This window comes from Saimiri boliviensis, chromosome 13 (assembly GCF_048565385.1).
Source record: "Saimiri boliviensis isolate mSaiBol1 chromosome 13, mSaiBol1.pri, whole genome shotgun sequence".
NCBI lineage: Eukaryota > Metazoa > Chordata > Mammalia > Primates > Cebidae > Saimiri > Saimiri boliviensis.
Genome location: NC_133461.1, coordinates 20038390 through 20059501, shown reverse-complemented (window position 1 = coordinate 20059501; position 21112 = coordinate 20038390). Strand labels below are relative to the sequence as shown.

Sequence of the window (21112 nt, the reverse complement as noted above, 5' to 3'; positions counted from 1 at the left end):
TTTCCTTTCTTTTTTTTTTTGAGATGGGGTTTCACCGTGTTGACCAGTATGGTCTCGATCTCTTGACCTCGTTTGTGATCCACCCGCCTTGGCCTCCCAAAGTGCTGGGATTATAGGCGTGAGCCACCATGCCCGGCCCTAAAAAAATTTTTTTTTTTTTTTTTTTTTGAGACGGAGTTTCGCTCTTGTTACCCAGGCTGGAGTGCAATGGCGCGATCTCGGCTCGCCGCAACCTCTGCCTCCTGGGTTCAGGCAATTCTCCTGCCTCAGCCTCCTGAGTAGCTGGGATTACAGGCACACGCCACCATGCCCAGCTAATTTTTTAGATTTTTAGTAGAGACGGGGTTTCACCATGTTGACCAGGATGGTCTCGATCTCTCGACCTCGTGATCCACCCGCCTCGGCCTCCCAAAGTGCTGGGATTACAGGCTTGAGCCACCGCGCCCGGCCCCAAAATTTTTTTTTAATTAGCAAGGTGGGTGATACATGCCTGTATTCCCAGCTACTCGAGAGGATGTCGTGAGCCTGGGAGGTCAAAGCTGCAGTGAGCCTTGATCACAACACCTACTGCACTGCAGTCTGGGTGACAGAGTAAGACCCTGCCTCAAAAAACAGAAAAGAAAGAAGGAAAAGAAAAAAGTCCATATTTGCTCTTTATAGGGCAGTAATAAAAAGGTTTCCCTTTTGTGACAGGTTTCCTAGCAGAAACAAAATAAACAATACAAATATTTTACTTTTTTTTTCTTTTTGAGAGAGGGTCATGCTTTTTTGCCCTGCTGGAGTGCAGTGGTACGATCTCAGCTCACCACAGCCTGGACCTCCTGGGCTCAAGTAATCCTCCTGTCTCAGCCTCGAGAGCTGGGACCACAGGCGTGTGCCACCACGCCTGGCTACTTTTAGGATTCTTTGGTAGAGATGGGGAATCTCACTTTGTTACCCAGGCTGGTCTCGAACTCCTGGGCTCAAGTGATCCTCCCACCTCCGCCTCCCAAAGTGCTAGGGTTACAGGTGCAAGCCACCACAATTGACAATATAAATATTTTAACACAAAGTAGGTTAGCTGCCCGGGTGTGGTGGCTCACACCTGTAATCCCAGCACTTTGGGAGGCTGAGATGGGCGGATCACCTGAGGTCAGGAGTTTTTGAGATCAGGCTGGCCAACATGGTGAAACCCAGTCTCTACTAAAAATACAAAAATTAGCCAGGCGTGATAGCAGGTGCCTATGATCCCAGCTACTCAGGAGGCTGACGCAGGAGAATCACTTGAACCCACCAGGCAGAGGTTGCAGTGAGCCGAGATCGTGCCACTGCACTCCAGCCAGGGCAAAACAGTGAAACTCCCTTTCCAAATAAATAAATAAATAAATAGGTTAATAGACTAAAAATCCAAACAGCTCTTCTCCCAGCTCTGCCCTGAGTGTCCTTGCATCCTGCCCACCTGATCGCACAGGAGCCCTGACACGGTTTTGATTCTTCAGATGGCAAGACATTACCCCATTTAATGGCAAGATTGGATTGCTAAGGATAAAGGGAAGACGGCTTTCTATTGAGACTGTGTTCACATTCATCCAAATGCTTTATTATTTCGTAGGTTCCGGAGGGGAGGCTTTGCGATACTTCTGTGCCGGTGCTCTGTTCCTCTCTATTCTCATCACCTTGCGCTATGACCTCAGGCAAGACAGGAAAGAGTAGGAGTCAAATTAGGGAGACCTTAAAGGAGCAAATCATCAAGAAGCAAAACTGGCAACCCCAGCTCAGCCTGGACTGTACCACACCTTCCTGTCTATGTTTACACAACTCTGCGATTCCATTGTCTTAAATTACATTTCTTTTTTTTTTTCTTTTTTTAGACAGAGTCTCTGTCGCCCAGGCTGGAGTGCAGTGGTGCCGTCTCAGCTCACCACAGCCTGGAGTTGGGAGTTGCTGTGCGTCACAATGGCAATTCATTGTGATCTGGAATTAGAGGAGCGATCAGACCTGGAAACACAGATGTGGAATCATCAGAACAGAACGGAGGCCCTGCGAGCAAATATGTGTCTCCAAGGAATGCAAATTTTGGAAAGAAAAGGGCCAAAGATAGACCCTGGGGAACAGTCCATATTTTGCAAAGGAATGCAGGAAAAAAATTAGCCAACAGGAGGACTGAGAAGGAATGATTTTATGGAAAGAGAGAAAGTTGTCATGGAATCTGAGAGAAGAGAATTTTAAGAATGGGCTGGGGCCGGGCGCGGTGGCTCAAGCCTGTAATCCCAGCACTTTGGGAGGCCGAAGCGGGTGGATCACGAGGTCGAGAGATCGAGACCATCCTGGTCAACATGGTGAAACCCCGTCTCTACTAAAAGTGCAAAAAATTAGCTGGGCATGGTGGTGCGTGCCTGTAATCCCAGCTACTCAGGAGGCTGAGGCAGGAGAATTGCCTGAGCCCAGGAGGCGGAGGTTGCGGTGAGCCGAGATCGCGCCATTGCACTCCAGTCTGGGTAACAAGGGCGAAACTCCGTCTCAAAAAAAAAAAAAAAAAAAAAAAAAAAAAGAATGGGCTGGTGTACAGTGCTCCCTGCAGAATTCCTGAAGTAGGGGGAATTTTCAGACTACAGAGTTATGTAGGAGCTAGCCATAAAAGGGGCCAGGAGGTTTATCCTATGCCCCGAGAGAAAGGACCTTTATTCTTTTTAACTTAATTTTTTTTTTAGAGGATAGGTGTAGGATGCACTAGGCAAAAGAATGGACAGATGTTGGGCACAGTGGCTCACACCTGTAATCCAAGCACTTGGGGAGGCTGAGGCAGGTGGATCACGAGGTCAGGAGTTCGAGACTAGCCTGGCCAGCATGGTGAAACCGGATCTTTACTAAAATTACAAAAATTAGCTGGGCATGGTGGTGAGCACCTGTAATCCCACCCGCTTGGGAGGCTGAGGCAGGATAATCGCTTGACCCCTGGGAGGCGGAGGTTGCAGTGATACGACATGGTGCCACTGCATTCCAGCCTGGGTGACAGAGTGAGACTCCATCTCAAACAAACAAAAAAGAATGGACAGATAGCACGCGCAAGGGTTTATTTAATGCTTCCTTTTCAAAGCTACTTAGTTTTTGTTTTGTTTTGAGACAGGGTCTTATTCCATAGCCCAGGCTGGTATGCAGCGGTATGATCACGGCTCACTGCAGCCTCGACCTCCCGGGCTCAAGCAATCCTCCCACCTCAGCCTTCCGAGAAGCTGGGACCAGAGGCACATGCCACAATACCCAGCTACTTTATTTTTATTTTCTGTAGATACAGGGTCTTCCTATGTTGCCCAGGCTGGTCTCGAACTCCTGGGCTCAAATGATCCTCCCACCCAACTTGGCCTCCCCAAATACTGGGATTAGAGGTCTGTGCCACTGCACCACCTGGCGCTACCTAGTCGTGTGCACGGTGCACAGTGCCTAAGGCCTGAGATAGCTTATCTGGTTGTAGTTTATGCTCTAATTTTTTCATAGACTACAGTCAAGTTAACTTAGCATATGTGGGAGGACCTAGGTTGGATAAGATGGAAAAAGGCTGAGAGAAGACGCACTTCCAGAAGCGGGTACTCAGGACCTCTTTCTAAATGTGCAATGGACTCTGTAACTTTTGGTCAGAATACACTGTTCACATAGCACTGTCAAACATAGCCTGGGTATGATATATTTCCTTTTTTTCTTTTTTCTTTTCCTTTTTGAGAAAAACTCTTGCTCTGTCACCCAGGCTGGAGTGCAGTGGCATGATCTTGGCTCACTGCAACCTCCGCCTCCCAGGTTCAAGCAATTCTCCTGCCTCAGCCTGCTAAATAGCTGGGATTACAGTTGCGCACCATCACACCCGGCTAATTTTTCGTATTTTTAGTAGAGATGGTGTTTCACCATGTTGGCCAGGTTGGTCTCGAACTCCTGACCTCTAGTGATCCACTTGCCTTGGCATCCCAAAGTGCTGGGATTATAGGCGGAGCCACCTCATCCGGCCATTTTTACTATTTACTTAATCGTAATGATCATTGCTTCATCTCATCCATCAGCTATGCAAAAGGTTTTGACATTTGCGAGGTGAATTGCTGTTTACCAGTATTACTCAGTTGTTTCTGCAATGTAAGTTGGACAGTGTTGAATTTGTATTTTGACATTTTAACTGAATTGATGATAAATTTTTTGTATGTTGGAATTTTGGTAATTTAACCCTATAATTTTATCTTTTTTTTTTTTTTTTTTTTTTTGTAGAGACAGGATTTCACCATATTGGTCAGGCTGGTCTCAAACTCCTGACCTCAGGTGATCCACCCGCCTTGGCCTACCAAAGTGCTGGGATTACAGGCGTGAGGCACTGTGCCTGGCCGACCCCATAATTTTAAATTCCTGTATAGAAGCTACTCCATTCGTTGTTACTGTTCCTGTTCTTAATAAAATGATATAATGTTTTGATTAAAGACATCATTTATTGTTGATAATATACCTTCTCTGCTAAACACTTTTTTTAATGGTTCATAAAAAATAAGTGTTTTCAGGTATGTCATCATGAGAACAGGGGCAAGCAGATACCTTAAGCAGAAGCATTCAGCACTTAAGAAAACCTCCCACACTGTGTAATCTAGTCTAATGTGTGTTTTTTTAAATCTACAGCAATATTTTCTAAGTGTCTTTCAACTGTTTGCTGACAAATAAATGTATTTTATTTTGCAGCCATATTTTCTTATTATTTTCATATTTTAGCATTTGTTTTTTATCTATGTAAATTATTATTGTTCATTTTTTAACTTTTCCGGAAATAACTACTGTTTTCCCAGTGATATGTGATTTCTAGTCTTTTGGTATTAAGTAAGAAACCTCAAAAGAGACTTCAAAATCATCATCATTAAGTTTAGCAGAAAATTATAAAGTATTTGAAAATCTTTTCTCTTTGTCATTGGAAAAAAAAAAAACCCAAATCGTATAGGTGTTAATCCTGATGTTCTGAACACTTAATTTTTTTTTTGAGACGGAGTTTTGCTCTTGTTACCCAGGCTGGAGTGCAATGGTGTGATCCCGGCTCACTGCAACCTCCGCCTCCTGGATTCAGGCAATTCTCCTGCCTCAGCCTCCTGAGTAGCTGGGATTACAGGCACGTGCCACCATGCCCAGCTAATGTTTTTGTATTTTTAGTAGAGACGGGGTTTCACCATGTTGACCAGGATGGTCTCGATTTCTTGACCTTGTGATCCACCCACCTCGGCCTCCCAAAGTGCTGGGATTACAGGTTTGTGCTACCGCGCCCGGCCTATTTTTTAAGTGTGTGTGTGTTTTTTTTTTTCCTGGAGACAGAGTCTTGCTCTGCTGTCCAAGCCGTGGTGCGATCTCAGCTCACTGCAACCTCTGCCTCCCCGATTCAAGTGATTCTCCTGCCTCAGTCTTCCAAATAGCTGGGATTATAGGCACCTGCCACCAAATCCAGCTAATTCTTGAATTTTTAGTAGAGACGGGGTTTCATCATGTTGGCCAGGCTGGTCTTGAACTCCTGACTTCAAGTGATCCACCCACCTCCACCTCCCAAGGTGCTGGGATTATAGATGTGAGCCACCGTTCCTGGCCGATACACAAGACTTAGATGAGGAGGTGGGGAAGGGTAAGGAGAGTCTTCCAGAAAGCAGAGCCAGCATGTGTACAGGCCTGACATTGGCAGGAAGTAGTGTCCTTCAAAGAACAAAAAAGCAAGCCCAGATCTTGAAATGTGAGAAGGGAGAGGCAGGCAGGCAGGCAAATGGGTCTAATTGTGAAGAACCTTCTAAGTCACAGTTACAATCCGGAGCTCGTTCTAAGGACAGTGGTGCAATCTGGAAGCATTCGAGCAGAGGAGTGGCAAGATGGTATCATTGGAAAGATTCCTCAAGGTTTAGTGTGCAGAATGCATTGAAAGTTGGCTAGATTAGAGGCAAGGATGCAGTGAGCAGTTCCCCACTGGAATGACGGGCCTGAGGGTGGGTCTGATTGGGATCAGTAGACTCTTGAAAGGTAGAACCCTCCTAGTGTGCGGTGACGGAGCAGATGAGAGGGAATGAGGGTTGTTTTCAGAGAGGGTAGATACTGTGGAGATGGATCTGATGGGTGGGTGGCTCGGGCTGAGGTGCTGGAAACAGACTGTGAGTAATCTTTGGAGATACACTTGTGAGGGACTGAGGAAGGCAGGATTAGAAAGGAGTTGGCCCGCCGGGCGCGGTGGCTCAAGCCTGTAATCCCAGCACTTTGGGAGGCCGAGGCGGGTGGATCACGAGGTTGAGAGATCGAGACCATCCTGGTCAACATGGTGAAACCCCGTCTCTACTAAAAATACAAAAAATTAGCTAGGCATGGTGGCTCGTGCCTGTAATCCCAGCTACTCAGGAGGCTGAGGCAGGAGAATTGCCTGAACCCAGGAGGCGGAGGTTGCGGTGAGCCGAGATCGCGCCATTGCACTCCAGCCTGGGCAACAAGAGCAAAACTCCGTCTCAAAAAAAAAAAAAAAAAAAAAAAAAAAAGAAAGGAGTTGGCTCACAGTGCTATGGAGATTGAGGCCTCAGCCAATACAGGGAGCTCTGGAGCCAGGATGGCCCTTCAGAGTTGGCCCAAATGAAGGCAGGAGGGCCAAGCTTTTCTATCTCTGCATCGGCCAGATGTTGGCTGCTTCTTGGAAGTGGGGGTAGCCTTGGGCAAGACAGTTTCCAAGAACTGTCACAAGACAGTGGCCAAGGCAATCTGCAGTGAGGGACTCGTCGGTGAGTAGTCAGCAGTCAATATTCTTAGCAGCTAGGGGATGGGGTGTACACCCTGAAGAGCGAATCTAGGCCAAACACTACTGCATCCACTACGATAGCTAAAGAGCTTAGGTTTAGCTGGGGACATTTTTACTTTTAGGTGCCTCTAGGTTCATGATCCATTCCTTAGTTCACGGATAATTAATGTCAATTACGGAAGTTCAAAGCATTGTGCTCCGTGATGGGGATGTCCAGAATGTTGAGGGCAGCATGGGAAGATGAAGTAAATGTGAGTGCCTGCACGAGACCAGTGAGATTCCTTCTCAGGAGGAACTGGGTCCCCATTTCCTAAGTTCCCTTCTCCTTCAGATGGGCCCTCAAAGGATTAAGCCGGACGCCTCTTCCTTTGTCAGATACCTTTCTAGGTTCTTCTTTCTCTTCCCCTCCTCTTGTACTTAGAGAGTGGAGAACAAACCCAAACTGAGTTTCTTTGAAGGAAGCCCAGATGTAACATACAAAAGTTACACAGGGTTAGGAAATCTTACAAAGTTCTCTACGTATTTCTCCTTTGGCCCAGTTTCTGCAGATGATTCTTTACCGGGATCCCAATCCCCATGCTTCTGGCTCTCTTTTGACTCCTGAAAGGAGAGCTCATAGAAACTACCCACTTTTCTCTGTCCCTACCCTCCTTATCTCTTTCCTTGGTTGGCCAAGGCCAGCTTTCCAGCGTTTAGGCCTAAAGAGACAGCAGGAGGTAAGGATTAGTGGATTCATCCAGTAGCCAGGACCTAGGAAGTCATTCAAATATCTAGGGGCCTGGTAAATAATGCCCAGTGCTGAGCCCAACCCCCACCCGCTTCGGGTCTCTCAGTGAAAGGCCTTTGCAGGCATTTCCAAACTGAGGCTTAAAAAAGGAGAGGTGGTTTTACCACAGAAATCTATTTACGAAATTGCTAACAAAGGATAAGGGGAATATTCTACAGTCTATTTCTGGCAGGCCAGTAATAATTTAAACTTGGTTATGATTTCTTTCAAGGGTATGTTTTCGAATATTAAAAATCCCCTGATTCTATCAATATTTTGATGTTGTTAAAAAGAAAAGGTAGACCTTTTTCCCCCCTTTTTCTTTGCTGGCTACTCTACAAATCTTTAAATTATGATGCCAGGCTTGAACAGTGTAATAATTTCTTTAAAAAGAAGCTACCACATTTAACATATTAATCTCTCTATAAACCCCTAGGCCTAGCTTGGTTTTGAGCTAAAAAATGTGTAGTTCAAGGCCGGGCGCGGTGGCTCAAGCCTGTAATCCCAGCACTTTGGGAGGCCGAGGCGGGTGGATCACAAGGTCGAGAGATCGAGACCAACCTGGTCAACATGGTGAAACCCCGTCTCTACTAAAAATACAAAAAATTAGCTGGGCGTGGTGGTGCGTGCCTGTAATCCCAGCTACTCAGGAGGCTGAGGCAGGAGAATTGCCTGAACCCAGGAGGTGGAGGTTGCGGTGAGCCGAGATCGCGCCATTGCACTCCAGCCTGGGTAACAAGAGTGAAACTCCGTCTCAAAAAAAAAAAAAAAAAAAAAAAAATGTGTAGTTCAAGGCGTGAGACTGCTCGGTTTAGGAGTGGTTCCAGAGGACCTCTGGATGGTGAGATAAAGAAAAGGCGTTTCCTTTTCTCCTTCCACTTTCCCTCCAGGAACACACCTTTCGCTCTACCTAACGAAGGAATTTCCTAATTTCATGACAGCATTTGGAGGAAAGTATGATGATATTTACATGCTTCTGCAAAGCTGGCTTCCAGCCACAAAAGATTAAAGAAAAAAAGCTAGGATTGTGTAATACACTGATTGGAGGAAAAGCCAAGACACTGAGAGTTAGCAATAAAAACAGCAACAACAAAATCCCAAAGGGTTCGGAATTCCTTTAGTTTCCATTTGGCATAAGAATCATATGATTTCTTTGTTCTGCCCTTCCTTATCGACTGCACTCAAATGACAGTTTTATTTCATTCTTGCAGTCAAGTGACTGATTCTATTGTTGCTCAAAGCAGAGAGGTGCACAAGAGAGCTTACATATGTAGAATAATAGAATGAATCTTTTTGTATTGTTTTTTTGCAAGAGGAGTAGCGTCTTTTTTTTTTTTTTTAAAGAAAAACAGAATAAATGCTGTCTTTTCCGCTGTGAAATTTAATGATTTTGCAAAATGGACTAAGGCGGGTGCTTTGCTTTTAACTATTGGTCTACCTGGCAAAGGAGTTTCCCTGAAATCCTCTTTATAAAAATAGAACTGAGATAACTTGCAATAAGTTATCGTTTATTTTTTTTTTTTTGGCTTATGGTATTTAAAAGCAGATGCAATGTTATTTGTTGCCATTTGTGCAAATGATCAGTTGTGCTTCTAGACCAAATGTCTTCCAGCCGAGGCTTGACTAAATCACTGAGCTTTGTACAGAGCCCCGCTCAAAAAAGTATTTGGCATGATGAAGCCACGAGGCAGTGGTACAGCTGAAGACTCTTTATGATAAGCATTTCAGACTTTCTTTAGTTTTGGTAGTACAACTCTTGTAACCATTGGAAAGCTGCTTTGCTGTCATTTCGACTCTTAAGAGGGAGTGGGGGAGGGGCAAGAGAGTATTTTAAGTAAACAAAGATTCCAAATCCATGAAACCTAGGATTGATCGTGGTATGTACATTATTAAATTCCATAGATTGCAAAATGTGGAGCATGTCAGGCTTTCACATTAGCAGGCCCTAGTGTACCCTTCAATGCACACACGGTTTTTATATGCATATTAATAAAGGCCCATCTTTGAGAGAAGAAAAAAGGGTCCCTTTCAAATGAAATCGAGCCCAGGTAAAGCTGAAACCCAACCCACAGAGTACTGGCACCGTTTTCAGGCCAAAAGAAGACAACGGTTTCAATTTCATCGTCTTGTAATACTGATAAATGGGATGCCGTGACTGGCAAAATTTGCAGATTACACAGGTCTTCCTAAACGTGTGTAAATATGCAAATACGTATTCTAATTTACGCGCAATTCCAAACAATTTGCTGTTTGAAATTAAAGACCAGCTACTCTTCCGTGAGACGATAATTCGGGTCATTTACATGAAAAGTCTTAAACAGCAAAAATGCTACTTGCAATTTGCATCATACAGGGCTTGCATCACCGAGAACAATGGCTTCCTCAACGGAAGTTCACGCCGGAGAGAGGTATACTGAGATTTTTTTTTTTTTTAACTTTTCAGCACACTTTGCAAATACTAACCCATCAATCTGATTTACAAGGAAAGAGTAATGCTTCTTAGGCTTGGGAGTCGTCACTGCTACTCGAGTGTTATTTGTGTCTTCAGATTCCGATCAACCAGGAGTGAACCTTTTTAAGAGGTTACGGTGACATATTTTTCCAGGTCCTTCCATTTTGTGCTGTTTCCAGTGTGGGCACAATTAGCTTGACATGGAGGTTTCTGTCCGGTTTTAGAAACCTTTCAAGGGAGTGCACGTCTGTGAACAATAAAGGAAGTAGGACACGGGGCTGGGAAAGCAGCCTAGCTCATCTGGAATGGAAATCTATCGTCTGTCGCCCTTGCACGGGTCACGATTATACACCTTCGTGACCTTTAGCAGGCTTACATATGTATCTTTTTGTGTTCCGTGGGCTATGACCACCTGCTGTACGGACAATATGTGCTTGTTACATTTGTACACCCTCTCCCTTGTAGAATTTAAAGACCTAGCTATTACATCTTGTTTACTCAGTATCATTCCCCCATTAAGAAAGAAAAAAAAAAAACCTAACATGAACTGAACATGCCATGTTTCAATCTGGCCCCAGTGGCTTTTTCTCTGAAAGCAAAACGTGTGTCTCTTACACCAGGGCTTTCTCCCCACCCCAGGGGGTGTCTTCCATTCTTTTGTGGCTCAGTTGAAGGCGAAAAGGGCTCCAAACCACTAACTAACCCGAGGAGAGCCCCTTCTTCCACCTACAGGGAGAATTTCAGAGTTAATTGGTCTGAAGATAGCGTGCTCTCTTCTTACTTATTTGCCACCATTACGAGGAGAACAAAACCACCACCTTGGCTTCAAGATCCTGGGTAGAGGCTCACGGTCTTTTCAACCATCTTTGGCGAGGCCTTGCTTCCTTCCACTCGAGTAAGTCGCGGCTTGGGGCCACGGAAAGGACTGGGTGAGCACAGCCCGCAATGTCGTTGGAAAAAAGCAGCCCTCCCTGCGCCCCTCACCAGCCCCACCACCCCGCTCCGCTCCCGGGGCGACGCCGCGAGCCTGCGGCCCCGTGCGGGCGACACTCCGCGGCTCCGCGGGGCGCCTCCTCGCCGCCGCCGGACTCCGGGGCTCGGCAGCGGCCGGGCGTCGGCGCCCGCCGGCCACGGGGCTTCGCGCCGCCGCCGCCGCCCGGCTCCCGGAGCCTCCCTTCCCCCACCGGCCGCCCCCTCCCCCTCGCCCGCGCTCCCTTTTGTTCGCTCGCCGCCCGGGCCGAGCCGCCGCCGCCGCCGCCCGGGCCCGCACCCCCAGCCGTAGGCCCCGGCGTGGCGGGCCGGCCGCCGCCGCCGCCGCGCGGCCTAGAGCGCGGTGCCCGGGGAGGCGCGGGGCCCGGGCCGGGCGCTCGGCGAGGCCCGGAGGCGGCGGCGGCGGCGGCCGGGGAGCCCGGGAGGCGGCGGCGGCGGCGGCGAGGCCGCTCCACCGCACACGCACACACAGACCCCGGCGGCGGGAACGCAGATGACACGCCCGTAACATGGAAGCCGCCGCCGCCGCTCCGACGACAGCAGCAGCAGCCACAGCAGCAGCCGCCGGCGGCGCCGCGCTGAACAAAGGTCATCCGAGCTGCGGCCCAGACGCCCGGGCTTGACCGCCGCGAAGGCCAACCCCGGGACGGGGGTGGGTGTGCGCCTCCGGGGCTGGGGGCGGCGGGGGCGGCCGGGGCGAGCGAGGGGCGCAAGGCAGCCGGACGCAGGGGCGCGGGTGGGCGCCGGGCAGAGGCGGGGCGCGGCCCCTCGAGCCCATCCCTGCGGGCCGGGGTGAGCGCGTGAAGCTCGAGCCCCTGGGCCTGCCCGCAGTGGCCTGTCCCACCCCGGCCTTGGGGACGGCCGGCCTTCGCGCCCCGCCAGCCGGCTTGGGGGGCCGAGGAGGAGCCGCCCTGGCTAGGCCCCGCAGGTTCCGAGGGGGGGCCACGTGAGCGCGGCTCTCCTGCTCCCCCCGCCGGCGCCGGCCGGGCACAGATGCAGAGGCCTCCGTGCCCCCTCTCCCCCCGGCCCTGCCTTCGCCCCCCGCCCCCTCCCCAGACAGCCCCAGTTTTCTTCCCCCGAGGTGAAGGGATTTGGACTTCTCCCCCCAGGTGCTTGAAAGCAGAGAAGGTTGGAGGAGGAGGAGGAGGAGACTGGGGGGCTGCTGGTGGTGGTGACAGGGCTGGGAGAGAGAGGAGAGGGACGGATGGGAGGAGGGGGCTGGGTGGGGTGGGGGTGACAGCAGAGAGGAGCCTGGTCAACAAGCCAGCACCACTGTGCTAGGAGGCCAGGCCGGCTCTGCAGCCGACGCATCCCGTGTGAGCAGACACACATAGCTCGCTTTCTTGGGGGCTCTTTGTCAGCCACCAACACAGAGAACACACACTGACACACACGTACACAAAGATCTGAGCCAGGTTGTGGGAGGTAAGTGGGGGAAGGAGAAGGAGGGGGAAACAGTGTCTGCGGTGGGCTGTGGGGTGGAGGGGAGGGGGGATGGGCCCTGAGGGGCTCTGGGGTGCTTGCAAGGTGAGCCTCTCCAAGGCTGGGTGCTCGTGGGGTGGGAGGACACACGATGACCTTCCCCTCCTCTGGAAGACCTAAGAGGGAAGAGCCACCCCCAGCGAGATCCCCCGTGTGCTGATGATTTTCAGGGACTTGTTGGCAACTCAGCGAGGGTTGCCATAGCTTTTTTATGTAGGGTGACCAGAACCGGCTGAAACTGGTTTGAGGCAGATCAGCTCCTGAACACAATGCAGTCACTGAGCTACTACAGTAGGATAGCAGCTTCCTCCCTTCATGGCAGCCAAAAGCAGAGGAGCTTGCAGGAAGGTACCATCCCTACACAGTATGTGAATGCACACTTAGACACCACACAGCACTGGTACGTGACTAATGGAGCCCTAAAAGATTCTGGGTAGAGAAGATGGAAAAAAAAGGTGCAGGTTTGCAGGATCTGAGATGACTTGGGCTTTTCCTGCCTTTTTCTTTTGCTTAAGGGATGGACAAGGAGCTGAGATTTATGTCCCTTATTAGAAGAAAAAAATGTGCCTTGCTAGGGTGGGGACACTTGGTGGATGCAGTCTCTCGCTCTGTTTCTCGGTGTTTTTAACAAAACAAAACCAAAGTGAACTGAGGGGTTTGTGATGGTAGTTTGTTTGTTGCTGGAGAATGCTACTTTGCATGCTTTTTTTCTCTTGCAGGCTATGTTCTGTGTTGTGCTTTTTCTTTTAGAAGCTACTAAAGGGTGTTGGGGATGCTTCTGAGTATAATGAAGGCCAAAAGGTAACAATATTGTTCTAGGAAATGGGCATAAATGCATTCCAGTGATGCTGTTAGCCATACATGCTGTCTTTTTTTTCCTTGTAGGCCTGTTGACTGGGGCCGCTTTTAACCCTTTCCTATTTGCTGAGAATGCAGCCGTGTGACAGTAACTGAACATTGGTCTAAAGTCTTTCCAAAAGGTCAAGGTTCACAAGGTGAGATATGCTGTTTTGAGCATGAATTTAAATATTGATTTGCAGATCCATTTAGACACAGACGGACCGTGGATTGCTACCCAGGAGATAAAATTGGGTTCAGAGTGGAGAAGAAATGCTCTTAATGTGATCCCAGTTTAATGGGATTAGAGTGACTTCATGATGGTATTGCGATCAAGACGAAATCGGAATGCCTTCATTAAATGGCATGTGTCTGGGCAGTCGGGAGAGTCAGGCCTGGAAGGAGGCGATTGGAGAATGGTAGGCGCCAGGGCCTTGTGGAGAATGTGCTGTTTTGCATAAGACGACAGCAGTACACATGTGGCATTTTCCCGATGATTACAAGGAAAGGAAGTGTTTCACCAAATCGAGGCAGCCTAGCCACCTTTTTAGGATTTGAGGAGTCTGGAGGTAGATGTGCCTTTTGTTCATGCAACCCCTTTCTTTTACCTTGCTCTCTTGTGTTAACCTGGAAAGGTTTTTCACTCCGAGTCAAGTGGTGGAATGTCTTGTATTGATTTTGGGGGCTGTTGACGGTGAGTTCGCCATTGGATTCTTTGTGGCATATATTTAATGTGGAATACTAATGCAATGCCAGGAGGAAGCCGGGTAGTCTGGTTTCCTCTGTGAAAAGATGCCTGTTAACTCAAAGCTGGACCGGAATGGGTGGTAGAAAATGTCTGATGCCTTTAAAGATTGCAGTTAGGTTTGAGCAGGCGTTGTCATGCACCCTCCAAAACCAGAGGTTGGAGAGGAGGGGAGAGGAGAAGGAAAGCAGTAAGGAGAGTAGCAAAGTGAAGAACAAAGGCTGAGGAGGCTGACAGGGGGGAACACTCAACATTTTGCCTTGGGTTCCTTGTGAAAAGAACTGCAACTTCCCCAAACAGGAAACCAGCAGCTCCAGAATGGGATCCAATATGATCTCAACAACAGATAGAACTGGTCCTGCCTTTCTGCCGGTTTTTGGGAAAAGTACAGTCAAGAGGAGCATAGAAGACATGCTTGAAAATAAAATTTTCCCCTACTTGGAAGTAGGCATTTTGTTCCTGCCCGTGTTCAGCAGAATGGGGGCTTTTCAGCCATGCCGAGGATCTTGGAATTGGTTAAGTCGTATGCTGGCAGTTGGTGAAGGATGTCAAGTATGCAAGGGTTTTATTGTTAAAATGTTTTTCATTTGGCTACAGAAGATCCACTGTGTGATAAAACTGGCAAAAGGGAAACAAGAGTGCATGGTTAGCTCAGCATACTTTATGGAGTATTTAATAGAGATAAATGTAATCTCGGATGGATATACCAGTAAATAGCTTACATGATGGAACAAAATTCTTTACAAATCACTGTGCTAAAATTGGTTTTCAATTCTCCATCATTTCTGACTGCCAGAGGTTCTGTGTATGATTGTGGCAGGAATATGCTTGCGAAGCAGATCCGAATCCATGCTGCACGGTGTGCTGCCCCTGCGTTTCTGATGCCAACTCAAACTCAGATGGCTAATATGATAAACTTTAATTAGCTTAATACGATAAGCTGTTGTATCATTTAGTCCTTCATTCTTGTCTTTTGAGAGGCAGTGATTTTTGGTTAACTTTTGACAGCCACCCCCTTGCCACGGCTACACATTGCGAATATGTTTAGAAAACCTCTTTGTAGTAGGACATTGCATGTCATGGAATGTTCTGGTTTTCAGTCTTGGTGGTTTCTAGCTTTGTTCCTCTCCCTCCCCCTTGAAGCCTCCTGAAGATGGCATTTGTTTTGCATTGAGACCAGTCTTTCCAGCTGCAAATGCTGCTGAGGGTTGGAGAGCTGGTTCTCTGGGGCGGGAGTCATGAGCTCATGTTGGATTGGAGCTTGCCTCAGGTGTTGATCTCACGCTGAGGGAGGACAGTGTGGCAGGCCCAGGCCTCCCTGGAGCGGGAGAGTCTTCCGCGCTGGGGAATGTGGCTGTGAGAGTGCCGGATAAGCTGGGGCATGTTCCTTCCTGGGAGAGCCAGGGGGACCTGGTGCGTGCAGTTCCTGTCACTGGAGCCCTGAGCCCAGCCCCTGGCCGGCGGTGCCTACAGCACTGCCTGAGGACGGCCTGCGGTCTGTCCCCTCCGGAGCAGGAATGTGTGGGTTTGGCTGAGGAGAGCACACTGGAAAGAAAGTGGAACTGGGTGTTGAACCCTTCTTGTTTTTATCCTCTGCCTGGTCGGAGTCATTTTTTCCATGTTAAGGAACATGGGAGCCAGGGCGTTGGGAACTCTCAGCACAGCCTGGTTCAGGAGCACACACGCTCTCTTTTCCTTTTGCTCTTTTCTCTCAGCGATTCCCTGCCCCCGCCCACCTTGACTCATTTTAAGCAAGGTCTAGGAAGGAGATTGCCATCTCGTCAGTGGAATCTTCTGATGCTTTTGACTGGGAGTTAGAATTTTAGGGTTCGTGTTCTCCCGTCTCCCAATTATTTCTTCTCTTGAAATGGTCTCTTGGACTTTGCTGTGCAATACAGTTGATCTCCAGTTGGCTTTGGACGACCTTTACTGTATCCTTGGTGGAACTCCAGCTGCTGTTCACAGCCGGAGCAGAGGTTGCCAGGACAGGGACACTGATTGCTTCATTCCCCATCATCTCCTCCTAATCCCAGGACCGTCAGAACAAGACAGCAGACTTGATCAGACGTTACGGAAACACACACCTTTGTGTTCATGTTATTTTAGAGGTGATCTTTAACCAAATCATGGTTAAAGAATTAGCTTAAAAAATTTAAAATTTGTGTACAGTAAAATGTACTCCGTGGTGTGGAGTTCTGTGGGTCTTGACATAGGTATAGCGTTGCTTATCTGCCTCCGCAGGTGAAGCAGAATAGGCTCATCACATCAGAGCATTTCCTCTCGCTGTCTCTTTGTAGTCAGCCTCTCCTGCCCCTGGCATCCAGTGTCCCACTATAGGGACATGGTTCTCTCTTCCTATGGTTTGGGCTTTCCCAGAATGTCAGATAGATGGCAAGATGATTTGAGATTCATCCATATTGCTCTGTGTTTCAGTGTTTGGAGATTCATCCATATTGCTCTGTGTTTCAGTGTTTGGAGATTCATCCATATTGCTCTGTGTTTCAATACTTCATTCTGTGTCATTGCTGAGTAGTATTCTGCTGTATGGATGTACCACAGTTGAGTATTTGCTGGTTGAAGGACATTAGGGTTGTTCCCAGTTTTTGGTAATTGTGAGTAAAGTTACTGTAAACATTTGTGTGAACATAAGTTTTTATTTCTTTTAAATAATTTTTTTTTTTTTTTAAAGATGGGGTTTCACCATGTTGGTCAGGCTGGTCCTGAACTCCTGACCTCAGGTGATCCACCCACCTTGGCCTCCCAGAGTGCTGGGATTACAGGCATGAGCCACCGTGCCAGGCCAAGTTTTTCTTTCTTTTTTTTTTTTTTGAGACGGAGTTTCGCTCTTGTTACCCAGGCTGGAGTGCAATGGCGCGATCTCGGCTCACCGCAACCTCTGCCTCCTGGGTTCAGGCAACTCTCCTGCCTCAGCCTCCTGAGTAGCTGGGATTACAGGCACGCACCACCATGCCCAGCTAATTTTTTGTATTTTTAGTAGAGACGGGGTTTCACCATGTTGACCAGGATGGTCTCCATCTGTCGACCTCGTGATCCACCCGCCTCGGCCTCCCAAAGTGCTGGGATTACAGGCTTGAGCCACCGCGCCCGGCAAGTTTTTATTTCTTTTTGCTAAATGCAGTCATGTGTCAATGCAGGGGTACATTCTGAGAAATGTATCATTAGTTTTGTCATTGTGCACACATCATTAGAATGTACTTAGGCAAACATAGATGGTGTAGCCTACTATAGCCTACGGTATACCTAGGCTGTATGGTATAGCCCATTGCTCCTAGGCTGTAAAACTATACAGAATATTACTGTACTGCATATTGTAGGCAGTTTTTTTTTTTTTCTTTTTTTTTTTGAGACAGAGTTTCGCTCTTGTTACCCAGGCTGGAGTGCAATGGCGCGATCTCAGCTCACCGCAACCTCTGCCTCCTGGGCTCAGGCAATTCTCCTGCCTCAGCCTCCTGAGTAGCTGGGATTACAGGCACGCGCCACCATGCCCAGCTAATTTTTTGTATTTTTAGTAGAGACGGGGTTTCACCATGTTGACCGGGATGGTCTCGATCTCTTGACCTCGTGATCCACCCGCCTCGGCCTCCCAAAGTGCTGGGATTACAGGCTTGAGCCACCGCGCCCGGCCTATTGTAGGCAGTTTTAACACAATGGTAACTATTTGTGTTTTTGACCAATCCAAATGTATAAAAGGTATGGGAAAAATATGGTATTATAATCTATGGGACTACCATGTATATGTAGGCCATTGTTGACCAAAACATTGGTTTGCGTTGCATGACTGTACTTAGAATCATATGGTACATACATAAGACTTAGAAGTTTGAATGAAGGCCAGGTGTGGTGGCTCACACCTGTAATCCAAGCGCTTTGGAGGCCAAGGCGGGCGATCACCTAAGGTCCGGAGTTCAAGATCAGCCTGACCAACATGGTGAAACACCATCTTACAAAAAAAAAAAAAAGAAGCTTGAATGAAAATAAATCCGACTTGTTGTAACTTACAAAAAAGATCTAGCCTTGACAGCTGCAGTTAAGACTCCCCGAGAAAGAGATCGTGGTGAACATTGCCTGAAGACACATAAGGGATGATCATGATAACGGATCACTCTCTAATGGGATGGCATGCTTTATAACCCTCAATCAGAATTACCCAAAAGTGGAAACCAAAAACTGCAGGCAGGCCGGGCATGGTGGCTCACGCCTGTAATCCCAGCACTTTGGGAGGCCAAGGTGGGCGGATCACCTGAGGTCAGGAGGCTGACCAACATGATGAAACCCGGTTTCTACTAAAAATACAAAAATAGCTAGGCATAGTGGTGGGCGCCTGTAATCCCAATTACTCATGAGGGTGACGCAGGAAAATCGTTTGAACCCAGGAGGTGGAGGTTGCAGTGAGCTGAGATTGTGCCACTGCACTTCCACCTGGGTGACAGAGGGAGACTGTCTCAAAAAAACAAAAACGAAAAAAACTGCAAGTGGTAAAATATCCTTTACTTCCTGCAGCAATTACTTTTCATCTCTTCAGAAACATTTGGCAGTCTTGAGTTTTACAATCAGCTTCAATAAAACACAAAACAATAATAGAACTGAAAGTTTAGAAAGTGATACCACAGATCTTTGTTGAAATCTTAGTTGTGTGTAAACAGCTTCTGAATTATAATTTGATTTATGTACTGCCAAAGTATTGGTGGCATTTTATTAGTAATATTTGAAGTTATTCAGCTTTTATGTGTTTTTAGGAACTGAAAATGTTTAAGCAATGTTCAGTGAAAGTGGTGAAAAGGGGAGATTTTGGAAGCAGTTTTTTTTTTTTGAGATGGAGTATCTCTCTGTCGCCCAGGCTGGAGTACAGTGGTGCGACCCTGGCTCACTGCAACCTCTGCCTCACGGGTTCAAGTGATTTTCCTGCCTCAGCCTGCCAAGTAGCTGGGATTACAGGTGCAGACCACCACACCCGGTTAGTTTTTTGTATTTTTAGTAGAGATGGGGTTTCACCATCTTGGTCAGCCTGGTCTCAAACTTCTGATCTTGTCATCTGCCCACCTCTGCCACCTGAAGTGCTGGGATTACAGGTGTGAGCCACCGCTCAGAGCCCAGTTTTTTTTTATTTTTTATTTTTTTAAAGGATGAAACAGCTTTCAGGATTGGGAAGAACAAACAAAGGTAATGGTGGTGCGGACGGAGGGGACCCCAGAAGTGGGACGTATAAACCTGGGGTTGTTTTGCCATTTACCAGATGTTTTTTGAGTGTTTAAGCACCGGGCATTGTGCTAAGCATGGGAGTGCAAGGGAAAAGGGCCCCAGGGAGAAAAATCTAGTGGAAGGAGCCCCCAGAAGCTATGATAGGAATGTGAATAGGCCACCTCATGCCAAGCAGCAGCAGAGGAGCCCTTGAAGAGATGGCTTCTGAGCTGAACTGTGAAAGATCGGTAAGAATACGTGGGGCAGGCAGAGCCTGGGGGAGCATGTGAGTCCATGCAGCACACGTGGAAAGGCCTTGGGGGAGCTTGGTGTTTTGAGTGGGGTGTGCGCATTGTGTGCCAGGGGATGGAGCGGGAAGGCAGCGGAGGCCACCTGAGGAGGCTTTTCAGTGCAGTCCCTCGAGGGTGGACTTCTGTATAGGTAGAAAAGAAGGATCTGTTGTTACAAAGGTCCGGTGGCAGCCCCATGGAGGTTGGAATAGAGGCTGGAGGTAGGGAGGCCAAATGAGGGAACCAGCAATCCAGGAGAGAAAGAATGAGGGCCTTTCATCCCAGGCGTTGTTTGTGGGGATAGAGTGGGAGGTGGGGGCTGCTTCACGGGGCCAGGTAGTCCCTGATTGGAGGAGTAAGGCTGCCTCCCAGGTGGGTATGTGGGGTTGCTTGGGCTGGTGGTTTCTGTCTTTGAGAGCAAATTTCGAAGGCAGGATAGATTTGGAAGAGTGGAGGGAGAGACTTGTTCCAGTGAGTTCTGTTGTGGCTCCGCTTGCCTCTGGCTCTGTGAGTCTGGAGTTGAGGAGGCTTGCCTGGGCTGGAGTTCTAGACTGGTAGTAATGAGCATAAAACAGAGAGGATAGAAGAAAGCTGTAAAAGGAGTTGAGTTTGGGTCCCCTAAGATAATGGCTTTTGTAGTAAAAACCATAAACGAAGTGGCAGGGGCGGCTGAACTCAGAACGTGTGTTTCAGCAAGTTGGAAGGTGAAGATGGTCCCGGGAGCTTAGACCTGCAGGTGCTGCAGTAGGGGATGGTGCTTTGCTTCTGTGATCCCATTTTCTTAGAGATGGGGGTCCTGCCGTGTTGCCCAGATTGGACTCAAACTAGCTGGACTTGAACTCCTGGGCTCGGGGGATCCTCCTATCTTCCTGCCCCGGCCTCCCAAGTAGCCAGCACTACAGGCGTGCACCACTGCACCAGCTATCCTGTTACTCATCTGATACTGAAATGATGGGAGGAGCTGTAGGTGCTTTCCCCACAGTGGGGAAACAGACAGAGACCCTCCCAGCTCTTAAGTGGAAGTGGAAACAGGATTTGAAACATGCTCCTTGCCACTGTGCTGTTCTGCGTTGCAGGAGCACAGTTGGAGGACTGAGGGGTAAGCATGGAAGCTGTTTCGAGGTGTGGAGGCCAGGAGGTGCCCAGAGAGGGCACAGCAGGCGCCAAACAGTAAAGACACCGATGCCGTTCACATTGGAGGTGACAGCTGATGACTTCTGGAGTGAGAATAGGCAGTGGAGAAGTTTGAGATACACTCAGGACCTTTGTATTTAGCCAGATTTTTCTGATGTAGTCAGCACAGAGAGCAAAGCATCTGCATTTGCGCCAGAGACAGCTCTAGAAATAGCACGTTGAAAAGACTTATTTTATTGGGCACTGGGGTGAGGATACAGATTGGAAGGAGAAGGGCTGGAGAGATGTATTTGTTTTATGTATTCTTTGAAAAGGCTGAGGAAATCAAAGCAAATTAAAAGCGGTGCCGAGAAGAATCTTTTGTTCCGACAATAAATAAACACAGTTTAGAGAATTCTTTGAATCATCTTCTACGGCAGGAAGTTCTAAATTCTGGCTGTTTTATAATGAGGGAGAGCAAATTCTGTTT

The 21112-nt window shown here is 48.1% G+C and overlaps 1 protein-coding gene across 27 annotated transcripts in view; it reads left to right on the top strand.

Moving 5' to 3' along the window:
- The first annotated feature begins 10554 nt into the window (after nucleotides 1-10554).
- Nucleotides 10555-21112, top strand: part of ZNF532 (zinc finger protein 532) — a 143210-nt gene continuing 132652 nt past the window's right edge. For 2 of the 27 annotated variants that reach the window (XM_074383339.1, XM_074383328.1), the window contains exons 1-2: nucleotides 12189-12381; nucleotides 13324-13433. Coding sequence is in view for 8 of the 27 variants with exons in the window: in XM_039463729.2 (XP_039319663.1) it covers nucleotides 11466-11544 (79 nt within the window). In the remaining 19 variants the exon portion in view is untranslated. Of the gene's footprint in view, nucleotides 10862-11297; nucleotides 11609-12188; nucleotides 12382-12450; nucleotides 13240-13323; nucleotides 13434-21112 lie in introns of those variants that run through there. The other 25 variants (XM_074383335.1, XM_074383333.1, XM_074383324.1 and 22 more) reach the window with 23 other exon arrangements.